The 26,149-nt window shown below is 38.3% G+C and overlaps 1 protein-coding gene across 11 annotated transcripts in view; it reads right to left on the reverse strand.

The window, feature by feature from the left end:
• FHIT (fragile histidine triad diadenosine triphosphatase) overlaps positions 1-26,149 on the reverse strand; it is a 1,313,834-nt gene that overhangs the window by 241,346 nt on the left and 1,046,339 nt on the right. For all 11 annotated transcript variants that reach the window (XM_054695155.1, XM_054695163.1, XM_054695138.1 and 8 more), the window contains 2 exons: positions 20,328-20,473; positions 17,306-17,335 (listed from right to left, as the gene is read on the reverse strand). In XM_054695155.1, coding sequence (XP_054551130.1) covers positions 17,306-17,335; positions 20,328-20,473 — 176 coding nt within the window. The remainder of the gene's footprint in view (positions 1-17,305; positions 17,336-20,327; positions 20,474-26,149) is intronic.

The following is a 26,149-nucleotide window of genomic DNA, read 5'->3' on the forward strand; positions in this document are numbered from 1 at the left end:
CACTTAGCAGGCAGGCTTGGGAAGTTTGACTAGATAAGGCTGTCTTGGGGGGGAAGCCTAAGACTGACCACCATGACCAGAAAACCCAGCCCAGCTCCAGGAATGCAGAAGAGAGGCCAAGATATGTTTCTGGGTCAAAGACCAGTACTCAAGAGCAGACATCTCAGCAGATAACTGGTACAAACTGGCGCCCCAAGTTAGAAAACCTGTGAAAACATAGTATGAATGAGAGTCTCAAATCCTTCCTCAGACACAGACATCTCTTGTCTCACCCACTGCTTCTCTCAGCAGTGTATTTCAAATAAATCCACCATTTCTGTTCTCCACTCTGTCTCTGGTGAATTCTTTCACCCCCACACCTCTGGCCTACACCCCAAATTTTCCCCACAACTCTATAGGAAAAGGGGGAGTTAGAAGACCCAGAAGTAAAAGGGAGTCACCGACCTTGAGACCAGACCAATTCAAGCTGAAGGTGCGTAGCTGCAGAACTGCAGGCATACTGCCTCCATGAAATAAAATGTTCACCTAGAAGATGGTCACGAGCTCTACACGAGCCCACCAAGATGCAGCTGATGCCAATCTTCTGTTTGCCTACAATCTGCAATAACAGTGGATGCTAACCAAAAGCAAGGATGCACCTTGCTTTCTCAGTCAATAAAATTTAAGTCCTTCATTTTCAAACCCCATTCCTAAAATCTGTATGGACCCTTCTCTCTGGCACCCTCTACTACCCCAGTCTCTCATGCCCAGAAAGGTCTCCCCAGAGCACTCTCCTTGCTCTCTCACTAATTAATAAACACTGACTCCTTGACTGCCCTCACCTGTGTCTGTGGAGTCCTCAGTTTCAGTCTTGCCAGAGGATCTCAGAAACCCATTTCCCAGACTGGGAATTGGACCACTGAGCCCATTCCTCTGATTCCTGGCCGGTGGAGCAGCAAACAGCCTCTGACATGCTGCTAGCTCATCTGCCTGTTTTGGGAGGGAGGTGGGGGTCAGACTGCTGGGCTTGGGGTCTGCTCCCCTGTTCTGACTATGTTACTATAATAATACACTTAGAAGCTCATACCGATTATTGAAACATTAGGTAACCATCAATCCCTTTAGTGAAAGCACATACGCCACTCCCAGGAACAGCAACAATCTATTGGCAGAGAAACAGGAACTGCAGTAGCACACCATCACAAAAACAGTTCACCATCACAAAAACAGTTCCACTGATAGCATTTCAACAGAACTCATTCTTACCTGGAGTTTCAAAAGGGAAACAACAATTCATGGCTCATCTAAGAAGACAGACAAATTCTTGCAGCTCCAAACCTCCAAAAGAACAGGTTAAGGAATTTGCATGGGATGGAAACTAGAAACACATCCACATGAATTCCACAGAAGGGAGAATTCACATACAACCTCTGTTTCCATCTGCAAGTCAAACGACAGGCCCAAGTAGCCTTCCACAAAGTTGTCTGGTACCAAATCCCGAACCAAAATGGATTACAAAGGCCCGGCCACTGATGAGACAGGGGTGCTGTTGATCCAGCCTCTGGGGCCCAAGGGTGAGTGACGCTCCAGACATGATGCATTATTTCCCATCTTCTCCTTGACTTGTCTTCTTACTAAGTTACTTTGACACCCCACATGTTTCTGTTCTAGGCTTGAGGTCTCCATAGCACAACATACGGAGTGCTTGAATAAAAAATGTTCTCAAGGGTCAGTGGAAGGAGGAGGTGGTGGCAATTGCTGAGGATGGAGCTGGAGGGAGGCATGGATCCTCTCCTGGCACCACAGCCAACAGTCCTGGATGTTGCCGGGGAAGCTTCCCACTGAGGACCTAGATAAGTGTCTCAGCCTACTCTTCCTCTGACAATTTATACCCAGGATAACACAAATCAGCTGCTGCAACAGGAAACTACAAGGGAAATCTAGTGGGAAACATTAAGGGGAGGAAAAATCACATGTAAAATCTGACTTCAAATTCAATTCTAGCTAAACTTGCAACTTCACTGTCTTAAATATAACTTGACAATTAGCTCCTTAACTCTAAACTTTTCAACTCTCGTAACACCTAACTCACAATTCTTCAAGTTTCTTAATTCGAACTCAAAAATGCAAGTCTGTTGAGGTAACAAATACAATTTCACAGCTGAGTGGGATGAGTCCCTATGAATTGTGAGCCTGGTTTAGGGTCACACCCAGTTCTCAGAGCTTAAGAAAATCCCTGCTTTCTGTTCTGTGAATTTAGTGACAGGAGAATGTTCTGTCTTGACTGGACTATTGGGGAAACAAATAGTTTTTCAATCATGCTGGTGGCCATTTTGCTAAGGGTCCATGAGGCAAGGAATATAACATAAAGCTCCTTAGCGGAGCAAACAGCCATCATAGGGGTAATATTTTACAGACAACTCACCTGTGTTCAGGGAATATTCCCTCCTCTGCCACCCCTGCTCCCCTCCCACCAACCACACCTGGTGAAGGTCAGCATTCTCAATTTAAAAAACTAGCTCAGCACATTCCGTTCCATTTGACTCACATGTTTAGATTGCTTGGAAGCCAACATGTTAACCACTAGTGAAAATTCTGGACCCACTGACAGGAAATCTTGAGGGGCCTCAAAATAAACTGAAACCCCCTTTAACTCCTTTCCAGGGGTTTCCTCTGACTCTTTATTAGTCTTTCTCAATGTTGGTGTAATAACTGTCAGCGATGAGGCTCTTTTTGAGGGCAGGAAAGACATCTACCTTACTCACTGGGGTGATTCAAAAGCTAGAATAGGAGCTCATAGGCAGTGAGGTCTCACTAAATAACTGGTGAACAAAAAGCATTGTGCAGACAGCTTCTCATTTGGGGCCTCATGTAACACTGTAAGGTCATAAACTGAGGGAGTATTCTTATTCTAGTTTTACAGACCAGGAAACAAAGGCTGGGAATTAAACCACTTGCCTAAAGACAAGCAGCTAGGAGAATGGGAAGCCAGACCTTGAATCCTTACAGCAACACATTCAGATCAGTGAGGGAAACATTTTATTTATAAAGGAAAATGTCTCATGGGGAGGATGTGATTCTTTGTGTGCAATCTCAAGATGTATCTCATCAGTTTGGCTGGAGATACTAACTGCCCTTGAATACTGGGATGGAGGATAATTCAGGCAGGTTTAGTCAAGCAGTCCACCAACAGGCATCAGGAGGCCAAGAGACCCCTGAAATTAAATGCAACATATTGTGTCTATCTAAATTTTTCCATGGCTTTCATTCTTGAAGGATTCTGTAATCCCTCCGACCCCCAGAGTTTCGTGAGTTACCTTCTTTTCATTAGATTATGCTTCTAATTTTCACCCCCACTCCAAAGGGTTCTAAATGCCTTTTGTATGCCTGCTAGAAGGGAAATAATTAGCATGCAAGTTTGGTGAGTATCAGACATGAAAACAGTTTTTGCAAACATCCCAGGTGTTGAAAGAGCCTCCATAAATCAACCCTTCACAACATAAGCGCAAAATTCATTTTCATCACTGGCAATGGTCCACAGTGAGATCAGGGAGCAGATCTACTGCTGACCAGATGGTGGTAATGATAGGGACAGAACAGGCCCCCATATCACTGACCAGATACTGGGTCTTCAAAATATGAGACCTTACAGCAGTGTCTGTCACAAGATCTTTCTAGCCATTTTGTTTTCTACCATCTTCATCCTCACTAAGAATGTCAAGACCTGAGGCTCCAAATTTAGGGAAACCACCCTCATATTCAATGAATAATTATTGAGAGCCTACTATTTTCCAAGAACTGCATTAAAGCATTTGCTCATATGCCATCTGGACACCTCCATGTGATTCTTGGTAATATATTTAAAATAGAAGAATCACTAGAGAACATCCAGAGATGAAGAGCCAGTTTGGTGAGAGAGCAGAAACCATGCTGTGTACAAAGTTGGAAGTGTTGATGACTTCTTAGGCAGAGAATAGCAAATCTCTTCCTAGTCCTGTGAGGCTTCTAGAAAGGAGAGGAAGCACAGAATTAATCCTAACTGCCCAAAATGTCTAAAAGAAGACCAAAGAGCAAGGATTCCATCCATGTGACTACTGGTTCACGGGGGGCTGGGGGGAATTGAAAAAGCAAAGGCAAACATTTCTAGCTGGGGTTATCCAATAATGGAATATGGTCACTGCTAAAAAAGCATGCTAGCCATCACTGGAGGAATTTGACCTGGATTTATATACTAGATGTGCTAAAGGTAAGACTAAAAAGCTTGAAAGATGGGTTCCTACCAGCTGAGTCTACTAAAGCACAAAGAACCAAATTTAGTCAGTATGTGACACTTTAAAGCTAGTATGTTACACTGTTTACAGAGGAATGTAATGTTCACAAATCAACTGATCATATGCTTATTACACACTTACCATGTCTATTAATGTAATGACCTGGGAATTGACTCATAGTCTTCTTTAACCTAATGAGTATGCTGAGTATAATCAATTATGATTGCAATTAAAATTACAATTGTTCCAACACATTACCCCCACCCTACCTCTACTTCATGATGAGGCTCAGGAAACACTCGGAAATCTATCCAACTAGGTAAGCCCTTCTGCAGTGGCAATCTTTTCTTTTTTGTAACCATTTCTATTATGGATAATTTATTAAACTGTAAATTTCTTTCCTATTTGTAAAGTTTCAGCAAAATTTAGTCAGGTTTCAACACAGAATGTCAAGGGATAATTAGGACAGTTAGCAGTAATTTATCATTTCTCAGCTGGATATTCAAGCTTTCCCTGACTGTCTGTAGAAATATGTTAGCCAGTCCTACACAGATCACTATGAAATCTCCTTTATCTTTGTGCAAATTGCTTTTCTATTTTCCTGAAGTGAACTGAAAGCTGAGCCAATCCATTCTTGAAAATCGAGCCACCAGTGTGCTTGTCATCAGAGTGTGGCTGAGGCCAGGACTTCAGATGAACTGCTATAATGGCTTAATAGATGATAGGATGCCACAGGCAGCTTTTTTTCTATCCTGCCATGGGTTAGAAATTCAAACCAAGCAGTCTGACTTCAGGTTAGATCTTCAGAAAATATGCACAGGAATCTATGAACATGCCAATATATATTTTACAAAGCAAATATTGTCTTGTAGTCCACCAAGGATGAAAAGTCCAGAGAAAGGTCGAAACCACGGTTCTACACTGCCTAGATGAAAGAGAAGAATTTCATTAAATCTGAACTGAAAAGGGAGTCTCATTTACTGATAGTGAAAAATGAATGGCCTGGGTAATTTCATTTTGAATTGATTTATTTCTAAGTGGGTGAAAATTGATCTTGGGTGAAGAAAGTAAAAAGCAAGTCCCTGGGAAGAGCCAGCTAGTCTCAGGTATAACCCAATTATTGGAACACAGGATATAAGAACACAGAAGGAAGGGTAGAAGGTCACCCAGGAAAGTCATTCCTTGCAATGAATACCTTCCTTTCCTTCTCCCAACAGACTCGCAGAAAAGTATATACTGACCCATATTTCCAGTTTATTTCTGACACCTAAACCTAATCAAAGTTCACTTTTTAGAAATCCAATAGTTATTCTCAATTAGATTGCACAGCAAATTAAATCATAAATTTCTCTACCCCAGCCCTGGTTGTCACATCCCTAAGTTAGAACTTTCCACCCTCTGGCACTTTATTTAAATCTCTGAAGCCAGGCTCCAAAGCAAGTTATGGATTTGATAATTGGTTAATGTGCTCACATTAGTTGTTTTTGAGCCATATTTATGATTTCATTGGCTCTTACAACAATCAATAATAATCCATTGATGTCCCTGACACCAAGGTTTTCTCATAGTCGACAAATGGGGCAGTAGATTCATTTATAATGTACTCACTTAGCACTCCCTCCCTGAGAGAGTCCTGCATATATTAATAAAGGCCAAGGAATGAATGACATTGATGCATATTCCTTCCCCTGATGAATTTAGCTGCAGGGTAAGATTTAGTGCTGAAAAGAAGAGGAAGAATAGACTAACAGGGCCCATTTTGTAGAGTACCACCATCATTAAAGTTAATGGAATTACCTTGTGGTCATGCACCAAAGAGATCTGATTGGAAGTTAAGCTCTTCTAGGACCATTGATTCACAGACTTTCACTCAAAGATTCTCATTGGCATGAGATGAGTATTGCAATATGCTGAAGCAGTTCAGAAATTGTTTACTCAGACTGCCAGTTAAGCATATTAAGGAGTAACAATAACTGAATATTTTAGGGTAGATGATCTTGTTGAGGATATTGCTATTAGAAGTAGCAAAAAATTCTACAAAGTTTGCTGCTTTCTTATTCACAAGCAATACTACAGAAATCATCCCTTTTTACAACCATGGACACAAATCCTCCAAGATTCAGGGAACAGTCATCCCTGAATGCAAGGAATCCTACATCCTAAGTTACTTAAGTCAGAATGAATTAAAGTTACCCACTGAGAAAACTGGCTTATATGGGGAATGGACAAAACACAACCCCTGAACTAAATCCAGTTCTGTAAACAAAATTTTATTGTCATATGGCCACACCCATTTGTGCAAATTCATTTACATATTTTCTAGCGTTGCTTTTGCATTACAAAGGCAGTTGTGTAATTGTGAAAGAGAACTACAATGTTACCATTTGATTTTTTATGAAAAAGTTTGCCAGTTACTGGATTAGATACTGGATAAACCAACTAAGGCTCACACCTAGATGGCAGAGATGGATTCCAATGCAATGTAACTTCTTGAATGTGAAATGTGAAATGACGAAGGGGCAGGGAGACAACCCCAGTGCCTGTGATAGATGTGAGACAAAATGATTCGATTTCTAGAAAGTAGGCTTAGAAACGTAAAAACCAGATCAATTAAGGCAAGCTATCATATTAGGCACTTGTGAAACATCCTTCACCCTTTGACTACAATCCAAACACTAAATAAATTGAAAATAGAATTAAAAATCCTTACTGTGGCAGACAAGGATTGATATAACTGCTCTCCAACTCACCTCTCTCCAAGCTAAATTCCTGATACTTGGGCTTCAAAAAACATCCTAGATTGTGTCAAGTTTATCTCTACTACTTTTTCCTCTGCCCAGAACACTGTTTCTTCCCAAGATCTTCGACTGACCAGATCCTTGTCATTCCTCAAGACTCAGCTTACAAGTTCCCTCCTCATTGAGTCCCTCATAATTACCCTGTCTAAAGCAGCCACACCAACTCCATTCCCATCTCCCACCATATACATTTTCACAGCACCCAGTTCTGGCCTATCCAATATTACTCACATTTAGCAATTATTTTGTTCACTTGCATATAAGATGAGAGTTGTTCCTTGGCTATCTTACCTTCCTCTGTACCCCAGTGCCTGGCATCACCTGACACATAGTAGATGCTCAATAAAGACTTACTGGGAGAAGGAATTAATGTGAGCTTAACTTGGACAAACTCTTTAATCTTCCTCTAGTACAGCACTTATTTCAATGATGGTCCTTAAAGACAGAGACTATGTTTCATTCTCAGGACAGGGTCTGTGACAAATCTAGTATACACTAGGCACTAGAAGAATAAAGACTGAGTGTTACATAGCAAAATATAAGCAGTCAAAATGCTCATTTCCAGGATAGCTTTAGTAGTAAGGAAAGTCTCATTATCCACACAAAGAAAGCCTCAGAATTAGAAGTAGTTACCATATAGTGCACTGGGTTTGCAGATAAAGAGGAAGATGAAAGTTCAGAGAGACATCATTTGCAGGATAGAAGCTGAAAAATATGTGACTTTCAGGGTCACTTGTGCTTCTTAGATTCCCTGCAATGTTCTGTGCTTTGTGTTTCTTCCTCAAAAGTGAGTTTCGTCTCTGGTCATCTGATGGCAGAGCTGAGCTTGGAATCATATTTATTCCTTTCAGGGCTGAATAGTTTCATCAAAATTGTACTACTAGAACCTGATTACATATGGGAATCTATACCATTTATAAGCAACAGGTGAATTGAGACACAAATAAAAGGCCCTGTTGGGTCGTTTTTCAGGGCACAAATATAGAAAGCATGATAAGAAAATATTTGTTCAGGGTACAGGCACTGATATATAGGCCCTTGGGTAGGAGATTTGAATATGAACGTTAAGATCAATGGATTTCACCACAAAGTTAAAGAATACTTGGTAAGTTCACTTTTTCACTCAGTGTTGTTTATTCTTCTAAGCCACTTTAGGCAAGGTCAACATCCTGAACAATTTCATGTTTAATTTTCATGTAACATGAGGAACAAGAAAAGCTTATTTATGAGAATAAGCTTCCAGGGAATGAAATGGGAGTTTTCATTACCAGAATCTAATAATATAATCTTTATGTTGAATGAGCCCACAGGGATTTCAAACCATTATTTTTTGCCATATCCCCCTGAGGTTTCAGAGATATACGTTTCTATTTCCCTGATGTTGGCAGATGAGAGGCTTTTCTAGAAAGGGTATCTGCTATGAGACTACAGGTGTAGGACTGATGCCTCATGACGTGTGAAGTTAAGATTTCAAAATCACCTTTTCCCAGCACTAACATAATTCAAGTAGACAAGGGGTGGGGGGGGCATAATTCAAGTAGAAGAGGGGTGGGGAGGAGGAATTTCTTCCTAATTTGGCTGGAGGGCCATTACAGATTCTCCCCAACCCAATACTTTTCACTCAAATATCATTAGGAAGGTCATTATTCTAATTCTTTCATGTCTGTGGCTCTGCAGGTTGCCATGCTATTACTCATTAAAATGGTTTCTCTCTGACCCAGGATCAGACTTCAAATTCTTGCTTTTCCAGCTGCTTTTGGGTCCTGAGAATTACTTTATTAATGACTTTGGCATAAAAGGCAAGTGGAGGCCCTGAAAGGGATTGAATAATTTGAGATGAAAATCAAGTTCAGGTCATCTAGACTTAGAATCAAATGCATTTGTATAAACAAATAAACAGTTCCGAAATCTGGGTAACCATTAGAATCAACCATTGGCTTTCCAAAAATCTATTTTATGTAACTGATCATGAGAAATTTGAACATAGGAGATGTGAGAACTAGATATATGCTAAAGATAATGAAAAATAATTTCTAAATAGGAAATTCTTCTGATAGGACCTCTGTGAAAGAAAAATCTTAGCAATAGCTACATATTCTTCTTTTAAAATATCTTTACAATAGTACATGATACTATCAACACTATAATGAAAAGCCAGGTACACATTATCCAATTTAAAACATTATTTATGTAGTTCAAGTTGCCTGGGTATGTCCCTTCTTCTTACTATCTTTACTTTGGGGGAAATCTCACTCCTACCTGTGTCCATTTTTCCCCAGCAACATATAAAACTGCATCTTAAAAACTTATGTACATAGTCCATAAGTAACCTGCTTTTGAATTTTATTATTTCTATTGTTAATAACCCCTGAAGCAAAGGTAACATCATCGGGATCTACTTCAGTTGAAATGTCCAATTTCAACCAAGGCACATTTTTTTTAAAATGGTCTTTCACTCCCCATTCTGTATTTTAGGTGTATGTAGTAACTATAACTAATGGTTATCCATTGAGACTGGCTACTTCTATAATCAATGGATCCTTTTCATATGATTAATTAGGCTGAATTTATTTTACCTTTTTAAATAACAGCACTGATGTTTCATTCAAGCCAATAATTTAGATTTTACTTCTTAGAGAGAACTGGTTATATGGAGTTAGAGAATTTTACACATAAATTCTAGGCCTGAAATATACAAAAGGTAGTACAATCATAAACGCGAATAAGACCTTCTTTGATTACCTACTGAGCACCTAGTATTCCATAGCTAAATGACAGCAGTGAAAAACTCCCCTTACTTTATCGACAGAGGTATGAATAATGCTGTAAGTTTACGTAGCATTTTAGGTTCCTAAAGCACTTTGCCTTTCAAAGGATATTTGATTTGATAGTAACTAAATAAAGCCCCCAATCTTTGGCCATCAAGTGTAAAAGATATTCTACTAAAACCTGTAAAACATTAAAAATATATCTGCAATATTTGCCACATTTCTGTGTTACATACCACAAAATAAACTTAACAGCCAAATATTCACTTTACTGTATGTCAGAGCCTCCAATTACTGAAGGAATTTGCTTAGTATCACTAATGAAATACTAAACTCTAAAACATATAATTCTGCTATAAAGTGACATACAGCAATAAAGCAACATTTAAATTAGTTAACCTGCTTTTTATATACTAAAGTTAAACAGGGAGAGTCATCTGGGTATTTTTAGGTGGAAACCAACATTTGAAGCAGAGCAAAATAATTCAAATTAATATGTATAGAGGATGCTAAAACTTCCCCTTGTGCATCTATGTCTTTGCTTACAGGGTACAAGGTGATTTTAGGAACAGTGACTGCAAGATATAATGGACATGGGTTTTGGGGCAGATCTGTGTTTGAATCCAAGTTCTACTCTTTGTCAATTAGATATTTTAGATAAGTCACTTTACTCTCTCTAAATTTTGTTTTCTCCAAGTTTCAAGTATTTTAAGGGTTGTGAGGAATAAGTGAAAATTATAAAACTATAGCAAATATTCATTGAGATGTTCTCATATGCTAGGTGCTATTTTAAAGATATTTATATATATTTAATCATTTTGTCTTCAAAACACCTTAAGAAGGTTGGGTACCACTGAGATCTCCATCTTATAAATTTGTAAAAGGATGCTGGGACTAGCAAAATTTGACTTCTACTTTTATACAATTCATAGGCAAGAGCTCTAGGACTGAAAATAGGTCTTTTCCTTTTAGAGTCCTGCCTTTTCATCAGTCTCCCCTCTTTTTCAGTATGTTTTAGACCTAATAACATTTCCCCTCCACTCTTACTCCACTTCTACAATCTCATCATCCCATCGAGCTAACATAACCCAATTAAAGAGAACAGGGGGGAAAAATGGAACAGGAATACAAGGAAGCGTGGTTAATGTTTCCTTTAGTGCTTTGGCCCAAATGGCATCATGCAAGTCAAAATTAACTAATTAGGGGCCTCCCTGGTGATGCAAGGGCTTAAGCACAGCACTATGAAGCTATCCACAGCCTCTGCAGCAGGAATTCGATCTCTGGCCTTCCAGGGAGCTACCCACATGGAGTAGCAGACCTCTCCTGTCTCGCCCACTGCTCCCCTCAGCAGTGTATTTCAGTCTACCTGTTCTGTTTCCCACTCTGTCTCTGGTGAATCCTCTCACTCCCCGCACCTCTGGCCTGTACCCCAGCTCTTATATGCATAAATAAATAAATCTTAAAAAAAACCAATTAGAAATGTAAAATCCCAAATGATTCCCTTCTTATTTAGATGAGGAATTGAGTGTTTAGTCAGGAAAGGTCCACAGAGACAGGCAGACTCCTGGTCTCATCAAATGGCTAGAGACCAGAGACCAGGAAGTTTGTTTCCCCTAAATAACCATTAGGGGAATGGAGAGTTAGAGACGTGTTCCTACCAGAGGGGAAGGATAGGCTTGGCTGTATCCACTCCCACTTGTACTCCCAAACTAAAATTGCTTTTGGTTTATTGAACTCAGGCAAATTGGATTCATTTTGAGAGCAGAGATACAAATTGTAAGGCAATTCCAAAAGATAAAAGCTACTGCATCCTGAAGATACTAATTCTTCCAGCGGTAAATATATGCATTAGGTATAAACATAGGCAAGGCACTCTTTATCATGGCTTTAATCAAAGGATAAAAGTTCTTTGGCAAATTATAGTGCTCTTGAAATTTCTTTCCAGATGGAAATAATAAATAAAAGTCAAGTAAAATAATTTTCATCTTCAAGATGTGACTTTCCCCTTTCTATGCACACCGTATATTAAGAATTCGTTTGAGTTGAAAACAAGCAGTATGTGGAGATCCATCCACATCTTCTTGTCACTTGTTTGCTTTGTGCTGGATGCAGTACACATGAGAATAACTTTTGGTGTCTCCTAAAATGCAGAATCCTGGGACCCACATCAGAACGGCTGAATCAGCATAGGGGATAGGCAGGTTTCTGTTCTGTGCTTCAAGTAATGTGAAGTTACACTGTAGGCTCAGAACCATGAGTTGTTCTTAGCACTTAGGGATACAAAAATTGCTAAAAACCTCAGGGTAGAAAGATTTCCTCCTCCCCATTAACAAGGCAGATATCTCTAAATATTCAAGTGATCACTTTTTAGCAGGTTGCATCTACATTTTTTTTTATTTTTTTTAAGATTTATTTATTTGTTTGTTTGTTTGTTTGTTTATTTATTTATTTATTTATTTATGCAAGCACTGGGTATAGTCAGAAGTGCGGGAGAGTGAGGAAATTCACCAGACCCAGAGCAGGGAATAGAACAGGCAGACTGACGAAATATACTGCTGAGGGGAGCAGCGGGCATGGCAGGAGAGGTCTGTGCGCCATCTGGGACCCTTGCTGATGGGTGGGGGAACAAATTGGCACTGCGGAGGCTGCGGGCCGCCTAGCAGCCCACTGTTCAACTGCTGTGCCACCAGGGGAGGCCCTGCATCTACATTTTTTATTCAAGCTAGCTATTTAAGTAACACATATCGTATGAACAGAAGGGAGTTGTCTCAAGAATGTAAGCTAAAGGACAGGAAATGAAAAATGAGAGAATTCAGTGCACAATCCTTAAGTGAACTCGCCAGGGCTGCAAAATAATCCCAGTGCCAGTTACATTTTTCTGATGTCCAACTAGAACATGTTTTACAAATGAGAAAACTAAAATTAAGATTGAAATTAAGAAACATGCTTAAGGCCCCAGGGACAGTGTGTGGTGGACCGGACTATCTATTCATGGCAGTTTCTCCTCACCATTAGCATCACTCAGTACTACAGATACAGCTTCTCCTATTTGAAAAAATGAGGAAATGGATGGTCAGAGAAGTTAAGGGCTGGCCCAAAGTCACAAAGCTAGTAAGTTAGTACAGTTAATATCTGGAATACAAAATGTATTACCCACTGGGCTTGAATAAGACCTAAAACATGCTATAGTCGTGAGTCTGAAAGATTACAAAATCTTCATATGGAAAATCTGGTCTTAGACCATAGGAAGTCTTCAGTGAATACTAGAATCTCTCTCTCTTTCTCATGTTCAAATCATACTTCATTAAATAATCCCTTTTCTTGTCTTTTCCACAATATTCTGAAAAATATTTGCTAATATCTCAATAGTTATTAAGAGACACTTCCCACTGCTCTTAAAAAAATAAATATCTTAGTAGAAGATTCAAGCACTGTAAAACATAGAAAGGTGTAAACAAGCCTCTTCTATAAATAGTTCTTGTGATATTCTAGATTACCTGCCAGCCATAAAGCTCTCTTTAATATATCTAAAACACCCTTGCACTCAAAGATGTATGTATCAGTTGTTCCAAAAGATAACTAGCTTTACTACCTTTTAAGGAATGAACAATGCCTTAATGATATGGCTAGTTGGAATAATGCTTGGGGATATGGTTTGTGAACTTGATTCAGAGGAGCTCTGATTTTTGTCAGTGACATCTGAAATTTGAAAGATTTTTAACAGAGATTCCAGGAAACTCAGATCTCTGACTGCACATTGGAATACAAGTGCCTATCATGGTGCTGATTCATGTTAACTGAAGTGAGCTTTGTTTTGCCACATATATTACATGATTATCTGCGTTCTCCTCCATATATAAATCAAGAGAGACATAGCAAACAATGGCTAAATATAAGTCCTAAAACAACATAGGAATAGGAAAAAAATAAATGCACAAACAAATAAAAGACAATGAAGCCTACCTTAAAGGAAATCTAAAAAAGCAACAGGCTATGGAGTAAAGGGTTTAGGAGAGATACTTCAAATGGGGAGCAGGAGGGTTAGGGTAAACTGGTAATATAGTAATATATGGCTATACATGCAAATAGTGCAATGTAGATGCATATGGTGATATAAGACTAGAAGAAAGAGATTGTTTTTCAAGTCTGAAGGATGGCGAAACTGCTGCAATAATCACCTGGTAGAAAGCAGCACTCTGTTACTTTTAAACTCCAAAAAAAGTTAACCATCAGTAGAGAAAGAAGTAGTCACTTTTTTACTCTGAATTTTCCCTTTCCTGCTACAAATGCCTTGCTGAGTAATCAAGGCTACCCTCATTTTTGTAAAGGAGAATTTAAATCCATTGAAACAGATACCCCTAAGTGGCAACCTGGTCAAGAGGCTAACTCAGTGGTGCACTGTCACTAACAATAGCAACATGAGATAAAAGACAGTATATAACCTAGGCAGCAGGCAGAATACCAAAAGTCAGACACAGAACGAAGATGAAAAGAACCATCACTGTACTATCCTCATTATGTATGTCAAATATGGCTTGGAAATGTGCAACTGTGTGAAACTTAAGGGCTCACTCTTGAATTGTAGTTGTCATAACCAAACAGCTGAAGATGGAAGCTGCTGCTTTTCTTCCTGGAGGGGCTGCTACTACGAGGTTAGTGTCCTTGGTCAAAATTATGTGCCCAGAACCACCTACTATTTTTTCTACCACAAAATAATGAGGCTGGTAAATATCTACATTACAAATAGAATCTTGGGGTATGCCTGCTAACAATGAAGATTGCCAGGTCTCACCCACAAAGATTATAAATCAGTAGATATAGAGTAAAAATTGAGAATCCACTTCTTTTTAAGACCAGAATTGGGCCTCGCCTGGCGGCGCAGCGGTTAAACACTGAGCTGTGAAGCTGCCCGCAGCCTCTGCAGTACCAGTTCGATCCCTGGCCGTCAGCGAGGGTCCCACATGGTGCAACAGACCTCTCCTGGAATGCCCGCTGCTCCTCTCAGCAGTGTATTTCGTCAGTCTGCCTGTTCTGTTCCCCACTCTGTCTCTGGTGAATTCTCTCACCCTCCCTGACTGTACCCAGTGCTTGTATAAATAAATAAATAAATCTTAAAAAAAAAAAAAAAAAAAAAAAACAGACCAGAATTAATTTTCAGGTAGGTAGTATAAGAATCACACTTGAAAAACACAGATTAGACAAATTTCGATACGCAGGCTTGATGTAAAAGGCCAGTTTTCCAAACTTTAGGATCATCGAGGGTTTTTGTGTGTGTGTATATGGTTGCTGTCTTTAGTCATTTTACATTCCACAAAGGATTTGAAATGGCTCACTAATTCATATTGGGGAAATTCTGTGATCAGGCTGGAAATAATTGGAAGATGTCTAAAACAATATAATCTGCTGAAAAAAAAACACTAAATTATTAAAGAAAGAATGTATTTAATGGAGTAAATTCAACAGCTAAATTCAACAGTTCATGTAGGACCACTAGATGCCAAGAATTCCTCCATTACTGTCCCCATCGAAGGTAAAAAAACCTTAGATAACAAACCTTAGGTAACAAAATCTTTAGCCAGATAAATGGAACATCAAAAACTAGTTATTATTGAAGTCAGAGAATCTACAACTGTCATGCTCAGTCCTGCCTCACTTGGTACTTGTTGAGATTTTTAAAAATTACTTCATTATTTTGATTGAAATATTATAATACCATGAAATGTACCACTTTAAAATGTATGGTTCAGTGTTGCACAACCATCACCACTGCCTAATTCCACAACATTTCATCACTCCAAAAAGAAACCCTAAGTTATTACTGCTCACCACTCCCCTCTTCTAGGGTCTAGAAATTACTAATCTACTTTCTGTCACTTTTCTATGTCTGATTGAATAGGAAATATTTTTAATGCCTCCTTCTGAATTCTGAAACAAAATTTTGAGATCACTTAATTTATATAGTCCTATAAATCTTAGATATGTTTGATATGTACATTTATGAATATGTGCTTTCCAAATTATATGATTTGTACATTCTTCTGTGTTACTTGTCATGCATCTACAGCGTTACTTTCAGTGACTGAAAGAAATCCTTCAAATAGATACATCACAATGCATCTAACTTACCTGTAGTTTTTTCCAATTTTCATTTGAATATGGGGAGAGGAAGGATTAGGTTCAAAACAAGGGGGGGGTGCAATTGTATGGGGAATATAACCAAAATGAAAATGCATATATTGTGCAAAAATGAAAAAATGATGAAATAATTATATAAAATAAAATATTAAAAAAAGAAACCAACAATCAGATGTAAAGATTTGTGTTTTGTATTTAAATAATTTCACAAACAAGCCACTCATAATATGTTCTTTCTTAGTATCTACATATTTAGAATCTTGACAATGGGAGTGAACAGTGGGGTAGAGGAAAGCTGTCACTATCACATCATGTGTGGGAGCAATCAGAAGAATCAGAAGTCGAGCTTTTATCATAGGAATTTGGTAGCAGTCCCTACAGGACATTCGTTTCTCTGAAGTACTTCCCAGAAATTCTGTTACAAAGTTCCACAGCAGCTGTGTTAAACATTAAAGCCATATGCAAACCAAGATCAAAAGAGAACTGTTTATGTGGCATTGTTTGGTTCCATGCATTACCTTTTCCAGTCACAGCCAGTCTCAGAGTCATAAAACCTTATTTTGCCAAGTATAACATTAACACCCAGTTTGATTTGCTCCTGATTTCTAGCACTAGAAATAATAATCTTTTCTATGATTTAGACTTAGGACCTAACTGCATAGAAATCTGCATATGTATGAAGAGGGCTGAAACCCAACCTAAGACTCATGCAGGATCTTATTCTTCTATTTCACTTTACTGGGGAAGCAGAGACTAACCTAATAAATCCTCCTTTCCTCTTTAGCACACTTAAAAACCCATTTTTGAGCTCCACTGACTCCATTAGTTTCAAACTTTGCTATTAAATACAAAGGGAGGAAAAGAGTAGGTGTGTGGGTGGAGAGGAGAACAGGGAAAAGCAGAGGGAGTAAAGGGAGGAGACGGGGCTACCACATCAGTTAGGCCTTCACTCAAAAATGATGAGGGAAAATTCAACTGTGAGAAGAGCCAGATGGCAAATTAAAGATGTCCTGGCTGAAAATGGGAACACAAATCTACCCTGGGTACATGTGCTACGTGCTAGACCCTACCTTAAACAAAGGTTTTTGTCCAGTTTTTGTTTTAGGACTCCCTGATTTAGCATTTACACAATAACAATTTTACCACAAAAGGTAAATGTCTTGTAAACTAATGGGAAACATATTGCTTGACATAGTTTATAATGCCAGGATTTATAACTCCAACGCTGAGGGTCTCTCTGACCTCGAAGATAACATAATGAAACAGCTATGTGCTATAAATGACTAGGTGTGATCTTTTTATTAGTTCCCATAATTGCCCCTTATTAATTTGTATGCACATAATAAGCACTCACCTTCACAGTCTGTCCGGCTTCTGGGCCATCCTAGATATAGGGGGAAAAAAAAAACAACAAAAAAACCAAAGGTGAGAACAGATAGATGGTATCTCCTGCTTATTCAGAAATATCACCCGTTAATAATTTAGATCCAATTTCATTGTGTGTTAATTTATAGTATTCTCATGGGGAACATTGACTTCAAATGTATGGGACCAGACCAGTTCTCCATTTCCGCCTCTGAGTGAGAAGTTATGTATAAAAATGATATATATTATTCAGTGAGCCAACCCCCTTGCTATTTTTTATGCTCTTTTCTCTTGGCTATGGTTTTAATTGCATTAAAGAAAGGCTGAAAACACTTGGGGAGGTGAAGCATCATACCTTTTGGTTATCTTTAAATCAGATGTAGTTTAATTAATGTATGATTACTTTAAGTCTCAGGAAGTCTGTTGTAAACATAATCTAAGCAAGAATATGGGCTATCCCATATGGAAACAGCATCTAAGAACAGTCCTCTTGTCTGTTCTGCCCTTTGTGAAGAAAGGTGGAGCGTTCCCTATAGCTGGGCTTTTCCCAGTCTTGTTTCCTTTTCGAGGTTTTTCGAAGTCCAACAAAACTAATAATTAGCAAACTTGTCTGGTTACAAGTCACAACACAAAGTAAAAAAAAAAAAAAAATGTTTAGTGGTTTGGGAATACCAGGATCAGTAATGTTGCTACAATCAAAAATTCCAAAATTGAATTATTAATAGAACTCTGCAAATTTAAGCAAGTTAGTCTACCTCTATGACCCAACTAATGGGGGGAGGTGTGAATTCTTGCCCTTCTGTGGCCAGGAATAAGAACTGTATTATTAGTGGGTCAATGAAATCAACTTAATGGGTTGTGCTCAACACTAAAAACAAAATAAATCAGATAACAGAACAAAAGCTATCAGTGGATAGAATGGGTAAGCATTGTTTTGTAAAACTTTGGTTTCTTTACTTATATATGTGCACTTGTGTAATAGATGGGGGAAGTATTCATGATTGTGAAATAAAAACTATTTGCTATGGGTTAATTTTTTTTTTAAAGTTTGAAAACTGCATGTATAAAAGTATTCTAAAGTGCTATGCCCAAGTCAGATCTATATTTATGGAATTAACTTTCTAGAGTTAATTTTATATAGTTAATTTCTATATCATTTTATATAACCAGCACTGCCATTTTCTAAGGATGTGGATTTTTTTTTTATAAGCTAACTCTAACATTTATTTATTTATTTATTTATTTGTTTGTTTATTTATACAAGCACTGGACACAGTCAGAAGCACTGGAGGGTGAGAGAATTCACCAGAGCCAGTGCAGGGAGCAGAACAGGCAGACTGACGAAGTACACTGCTGAGGGGAGCAGCGGGCAGCAGGAGAGGTCTGCGCGCCAATTGGGACCGTCTCTGGTAGCCGGGGATCAAACCTGCGCTGCAGAGGCTGCGGGCAGCTTCGCAGCCCAGCGCTCAACTGCTGCGCCACCAGGGGAGGCCCAGGATGTGAATCTTCTAGTATTTCACTGAACACTGATAGATGCCTTCACCTACTTGTCTTCATTTGTTTTCTCTGGAAACATAATTTACAGCGTAAAATTGATTTTATGTTTAATGCCCAAGTTTAACCACTTACTTAAAGGTGAGTCCAATGGACTGACATAACAAGCTTGCGCATGCATGTGCGTGCACAAACACATACACTTTATTTTATAAAATTCAAATGCATTCAACAGAGATGGTGGTAAATTGTTTTTTTTGAGAAGCAGATAAATATTTTTAGTCAAATGCTTTCATACTCTGAAAACAATGGATTTCTTTACATTTCCTCTTTGAAAGTCTCTGGTGGGGAACTGAGGAGTAGAGAAGACAGATAGTAAATCTTAATTTAAATTAAAACACTAAGTATAATATAAGGTCTCATACAATGAAACAATTCATTTCTTTCCAAAGGGTTACTGAAGAGTTATCAAATTTCAGGCCACTAAGATTTTAATTATGGATTAATAATTCCATCTCTTTCCGTGGAGCTCTGCAGGGGCTTGTAGAATATTACTCTTGATCTACTCAATTTCCACAGCAGATAATCCACCATGGACCTTTTTCTACCACAATAGTAAGTGTGCACTCAGTCTTTGCCTAAAGATCTCCTGTTACTTGGGATCTCATTTCTTTCTTTCTTTCTTTCTTTTTTTTTTTTAAAGATTTATTTTTTGTTTATTTTTTGTTTATTTATTTTTTACATAAAAGAATTGGGTGGAGGCCAGAGGTGTGGTATGTGAGAGAATTCCAGAGACAGAGTGGGGAGCAGGACAGGCAGATCTATTGAAATACACTGCTGAGGGGAGCATTGGGCAAGACAGGATAGGTCTGCTGTGCCAAGTAGGTTAGCTCCCTGGCCAGCCAGCGGGGGATGGAACTCAAGCTGCAGGGGCTGGTCATAGCTTGATAGCACTGAGACTTTAACGCCTGTACCAACAGGGAGACCTCTGGGATCTCATTTCTTAACTGGGAAATAGATTCTAATGAATATTTATATTTAGATAATGAATATTTAATCAATTATGTACCTTACCAACCTATAAGCAATCACTGAGGCTTAAATTAAAGATAGCGAAAAAGTGAGCCCTCTGGGGGCAAGGCCCTGCCTCTCATGCTCTGAAAATAGAGGGAATTTAAGCTCATGCTCGAAACATATTTAACATGGAATTAAAATGACTTTTCCAGGCCCGATTCTAGTAAAAGATTTGGAATGTCTTACTGCCTGTTAAACCACTGTCCATTATGCTGCCTGCTTCGTAAACAATACTGCAACATCCCATCAGCTGATATTCCATTGTCACCTTGGTGCCAGGGCACAAGAGGGCTGTCCTCCTTCAGTAATGTCTTTTTCTGCTGTTACGTAAGACACAGGCATCTACAGTTGCCTTCCCAGTGAGACACAGGTTAAAGCAGGGGAAAGCCCAATATTAGGATATGAAAGGAAGAAAAATATTGTTTTGGAATCCGTACACTCACCTGCATGGAAAAGGTTAGAGATGTCCCCTGGAAATGCTTCTCCACCACCATCCCGACTCTCTGGGTTGCCTGAAACAGATCAGCCACTTCATCGGGACGTAAGTCCCTGAAACGCTCCACTGGCCGAAGGGGACACACCAGGACATCTGCAGTCATATCTGTTAAGGCACATTCTGCTTGCTCTGGGTAGCATTTTTATCATGCAGTACATACCCCCAGAATTGAATCCCTTTGGCCCTTCTAAAAGACTAATAAACAAATATTTACCAACTACCCAAATCCAAAGAATTTAAAGAGCTTACGAACAAGTTCAATGATACTTTGAAGAAGAAGATACGGTGTGCTGAAGAAATTCTAAGACCAAAGGACTTCACTGTTCAGAGAGACTTAAGTGCTTATTAAGATATGCCAAGAGACAAGATCTATTTTTGACTGCTGTCCCTGATCCCTGTTCTAATGGCCTGTGTTCTCTATCAGCAGAAGGCACTGGGAATGCTATGTAGAGCATCATGATTAAATTTTTAATTTCAAAGTATCTTTAGAGAAATATGCAATGAAAATATGATAGTTGTTGCTTTATCATATTTTTAAAAGGAATGGAGGCATGCTGAAATGTCTAGTAAACTCCATTTATAACCAAGAGATATGCCATTTGGTTAAGCAATTTATACAAGGGTTCTTCAGAATGATCAAGACAGGTGAAGGTAGATCATTAATTTAAGAAAGGGATTGTCTGTTTATGCAAATGAATTCATCTTAATGCATTCTACAAGTTAGACAAGTCAACATTTACATTAGTGGTGGGAGCAAACAAGGTCTAGAGAAAAAGGATTTAAGTTTGATCATTTGTTAGTAGCAAATTAATATTCAGTGCTACATCATCAATAATGTTTCAGTTCCTTTTGGCCTTTCTACTCATCATCCATGTGTATTATACACACACACAGCAAATATTAATTTTTGTTTAGTTTTCAGGTAGAAAAGCAGGAGAAAAGAGAGCTCTAATGTTCTTTTCTGTTTCTTTCTTTTTTCCTTTTTTTCTTGTTTAAGAGAACATGCTTCTGCCTGAAGCTATGCAGCTAAAGGCCATAATAAAACCACAACTCTGCAATTGCTAGTCTCACCAGAATATCAAGCATTTTCACCCATCACACTATGGGGAGAACTTGGGGCCCAGGGGAAATGTGCTGAGCTCAGCTGGGAGGGTCTGATTTCCGTAAAAGAGAGTAGAAAAAAGAAAGAGGGGAAAACTGATTAATTTTGCTCATAATCAGGAAATTCATGTCTATGGTAAACTAGGAAAAGGAGCATTTGTTTAATTTGAGTTCATTTTTCAAGAGAGAAGGGAGGCCTTCACCCACAGGGTATCTGATACTTAAAAAGATAATTATCCTTCTTTGGCAGGGCTGCTTTATTATCATGGGTCAATGAACCGTTTAGAAATGAAGAATTTCCTTTCATTTCCTTTAGCAGATTGCCAGCCTCCACTCCCACTGAGTTGCTTTATCTTTGTTAAAAGAGACCTTTCCCCATACCCCCCCATTTTAATTTACACCCTCCTTTAGGCCCTGACTTCTAAACCACCACAAGATGACAATTTTGCAAGCTTCCAATAATATCTATAATTGTTATGGTAGGCTATGTCTGCACGCAGGGACTAGGTGAAGAAGGAAGAGAATTTTAGTTAAATAATGACTCTGAAAACTGGTAGAATCCAACAATCTTTGCATCTATTATAACTTCAATAATGTCAGTGATTTCTGAAAGGTTTTTTCAATATCATGAAAATTGTTGTTATCTATCCACTTTGCTTATCTGTTGCTAAGGATTGACTTGACTGAATGTTTAATGAATCAAAATCTTTATGGAATTGACTCAAATGGTTGAATCTGTCCAATGCTTTAACTTGTGTACATACAATGGCAGGGCCAAATATCACATACATTTATCATAATAACTGAACATTACTAACAGTCACACAAGACTTTATAGAATAAACAGATTAAACACATTCTCACTTAGGTGAATATTTTCCATCAGTTCTTTTAAGCAACAATGTCCCAACATATATCCCCAGCAATCCAACCCTTTGGGAAAAAACAACTATATATATATATATATATATATATATATATATATACACACATATACATATATATATGTTATCTATTTATCTATCTATATCTGTGAATCCACACAAACACATGCTTGTTTTCAAGTAAGATGAAATAGATAACTTTAATAGTTATCTATTAACTAGTTATCTATTAAAATACTTTACTGACATAACACTGTATGACTTACATACACTGTATATATTTCAGGGGCATAGGATCACAGATGCATGTAACCACACCACACTCATCACCATGGCCCCCACAGTCCTCCACTACAGTCCACAGAAACACCTCCACATTTGTTTTCAAACTGTCCCCCTCTTGTAGCCTCAATTTCACAGTCAGATTTCTCACATTAGCCTCAATTTCACAGGCAGTTTTTATTGTTTTGGTTTTATCTGACAAAATAGAGAGAACTTTTAAGGGCACTTATAGGACAATTGTTCTTGTGGGCAATCATTGTCTATTCTATTGGATGCCCAACCAGATATTTAAACCTGGAAATGGCCACAGAAGTAATCTTCATAGGACTGCATTGGACTAGTAGGAGGTTGGTGGGTCTGGTGTTACACAGGGTGTTGTGTTGATCTGGACAACCTAACCAATGTTAGGCACTAATTGGCAGTCAGAAGTTGGAATCAACCATCTTCACTCAGATTCCTTAAACAGGGCAGAATAGAGCCTATGCATTCACCTTATCACAGGCTACATCCTGACTGCTGCCTCTTGGCCACCAGAGCATCCATTTCTACTTCCACTCTCTTGCATCGTGCACACCATGCATCTACCACACTTTCCTTCTTTTCTTCCAACATATTGTGCTCCTTCCCAGATCTGAAGCCTCTTTCACAGCTTTAAAAGCCTTTGTCTGTGGGTTTTGCCTAGAATTCAAGTCTTCATGATTATCACTTGGCTGTTTGTTCCTATCATTTAGACTCCAATGCTTATGACACTTTCTCAAAGCAGCATTCCATCACCCCCCATTTCAAAATGCTACTGGGTTACTCATTCTTACTTTACCCTATTTTCATTCATTCCATTGCACTTGCTACCAGCTGGCAATTTTCTTGGTTGGCTGCTACTTACCTGAATAAGAATGTAAGACCCACAAGAGCAAATGCTCTCTTATTTACTGCTATTTTACCACAGCCTAGAATCCCAGAGACACATAGTAAGTGTTACAAGAAACTGACAAAATGAAGACAACATTCATTTACTTTACAATCACCTATATAAGATTGGGATAGCCTGAAAGTTTTTTTTTTTTTTGTCCAAATCAAAGAGATTTATTTTTAATATCCAGCATAGTTAGAACTAATATTGGATGTGAGGTCAACACAGGCAACTACATTTTTAATATAAATTAATTTCCATCTGCACTCAAAGGAAATATATCTATGAAGGTAAAATTCTTTTAAAAAATCATTGTATAACTTGAAAGATTATTCAGAGTCTTTGATTATTCAGGCTTACATAAACACTATCTATAAAAATGATGTTTTATATTGTGACCAGGAAATGTTTTTCATTGTCCATTCAATGAACTTTGAGCACCAGTTAAGTTTAGACACCATGCTATTTTCGAGAGTAAGAAGCTATTCCTGTGCTTCCAGACCAGGATATAGGCATAGAAGGAGATAACTGCAGTATTATAGGAGGTGGAAATATAAGCACACAGGGCTACAGAAGGACAGTGCAGCATCCAATGCAGAGGGAACCTGGGGTGCCTTAGTAAAGCAAGAGTTCTAGGATAACCCTGGATCACCTCTAAGTAGGATTAATTATCCCATGGCTTGCTGGAAATATAAAAAGTTTCATGAAAAGTTTTAAGCAGGTCAATAAACATATTAAGTTGTTTTTTTTTTTCCTGACAGATGTTAAATATTTTAGGTTTGTTGGACAATACACTTAAGCAGCCATAGGCAATATGGAAACAAATAGGTGTGGCTATATTCCAGTAAACCATTATTTACAAAAAGAGAAGAGAGCCAAGATTTGGCCCATGGGCCTTAGAGTGTCAACCCATTAGAGGAATTACACAAGGAAGAGGTAATTAAAGGAAATTGGGAATATTTGGGGGTCTCATTCACTTTCTAGAAGTTGAGGACTACAATGCTAACAATAGCATTTTGGACAGAATCATTACTGTATATTAAAAACAATCTACTTTCTAAGAAAAATACAAGGGAATAGAGCATTTCTATGGCCCTGTGAAGCACTTTTGATGCTTTAAAGACTAATCACGACCAGAAAAATTGTTATGGGAATGACATCATAAGTATTCTCTGCTGCAATTAAAGGAGATTCTGTAATCTCTCGCTGGAAAAACAAAGCATGATCTTTGAACATTTTGAAGCACCAAAACAGAATATTATTCACAAATACATCTGAAATTAAAAGTATTTTTTTTAAATAGTGCACAAGCCTTGGAAGAAAATAGCATATTGTCTAAAGATGGAGGGTATCACACACTACATGTTGTTCTTAGGGAAATTCGGGGAAAGCAAATTAATTTTGAAGAACAGCAGACAGCTCCTATAATTCTACCACTAGTATTTATATGCCAATTGTTTTAAGATAGTATCATAGACACAGAATAATTTAATTTGGAGATTCTTAGGCCTTGTTAATTGACAAATCCCATATTATACAATGGCTATAAGAACACAAATTCTCCTGATTCCTCTTTGTTTGTAAGTAACACCTCTGAAGACACTATTTGCTGTGATCCTTAAAGTAATAAATCTATACAATTAAATGTAACATATGACTATGCAGTATTCATCATTTGTGAAAGAAATTATCAAATGGGATTTGGACTCTCCCTATAATCTAGAGCAAAGTGATCCATTCAGTAATAACATTTTTTTTTTTTTAAGAAGGCCAATAATTATGATTTAGTTCCTATGTCCAATGAAATACCTTATAATAGCTGGAATCAATGACTTCTTAATGTCGGTGATATTTAAAGTTGATTTTACAAATAGGGGAGTAATTCAACTAGTGGGTTAGCTGGAAACCATCCATCCATCCCAAAACTAGAGCTACCTCTCAGTTCAGGATTTATGTTAGGACTTAGGATGCCAGGATGAATAACAGAGTAACTAACCTTGGAGAGTTCACACTCTAATGTCCCAAACTGTCATTCAGTATAAACAGATCATTGCAATACAGAGTTATGAGCATGACTGGTAGAAATCAGTAAATCAGAATGTTATGGGGGGCCTCCCTGGTGGTGCAAGGGGTTAAGCCGCAACCTATAAAGCTGTCCGTAGCCTCTGCAGCATGAGTTCAATCCCCAGCCAGGGAGGTGGCCCATATGGCGCAGCAGACCTCTTCTCTCATCTGCTGCTCCCCTCAGCAGTGTACTTCGGTCAATCTGCCTGTTCTGTTCCCCACTCTGTCTCTGGTGAATCCTCTCACCCTGCACACCTCTGGCCTCTGTACCCCAGCTCTTGTATGCACAAATAAATAAATCTTCAAAAAAAAAAGAATGTTATGGGAACAGAGAGAAGGCAGAATCTAATTCTGCATAGGGGCATTGGATAAACTTTCAAGTTTGGTCTTGCATTTTCACTTTCTGAGTCAGAAACTATTTCTCCAAATAAGCTTTGTCATTTTCAACTTTGCCCTGCCCCCCCCACACTGCAGACATAATATGGAAGCATATCATTTGTAAAAGAAGGAAACAGTTGCCTTTATTCA

Source organism: Talpa occidentalis, unplaced genomic scaffold (assembly GCF_014898055.3).
Source record: "Talpa occidentalis isolate TD23 unplaced genomic scaffold, MPIMG_talOcc4v2.1 talOcc4.10, whole genome shotgun sequence".
NCBI lineage: Eukaryota > Metazoa > Chordata > Mammalia > Eulipotyphla > Talpidae > Talpa > Talpa occidentalis.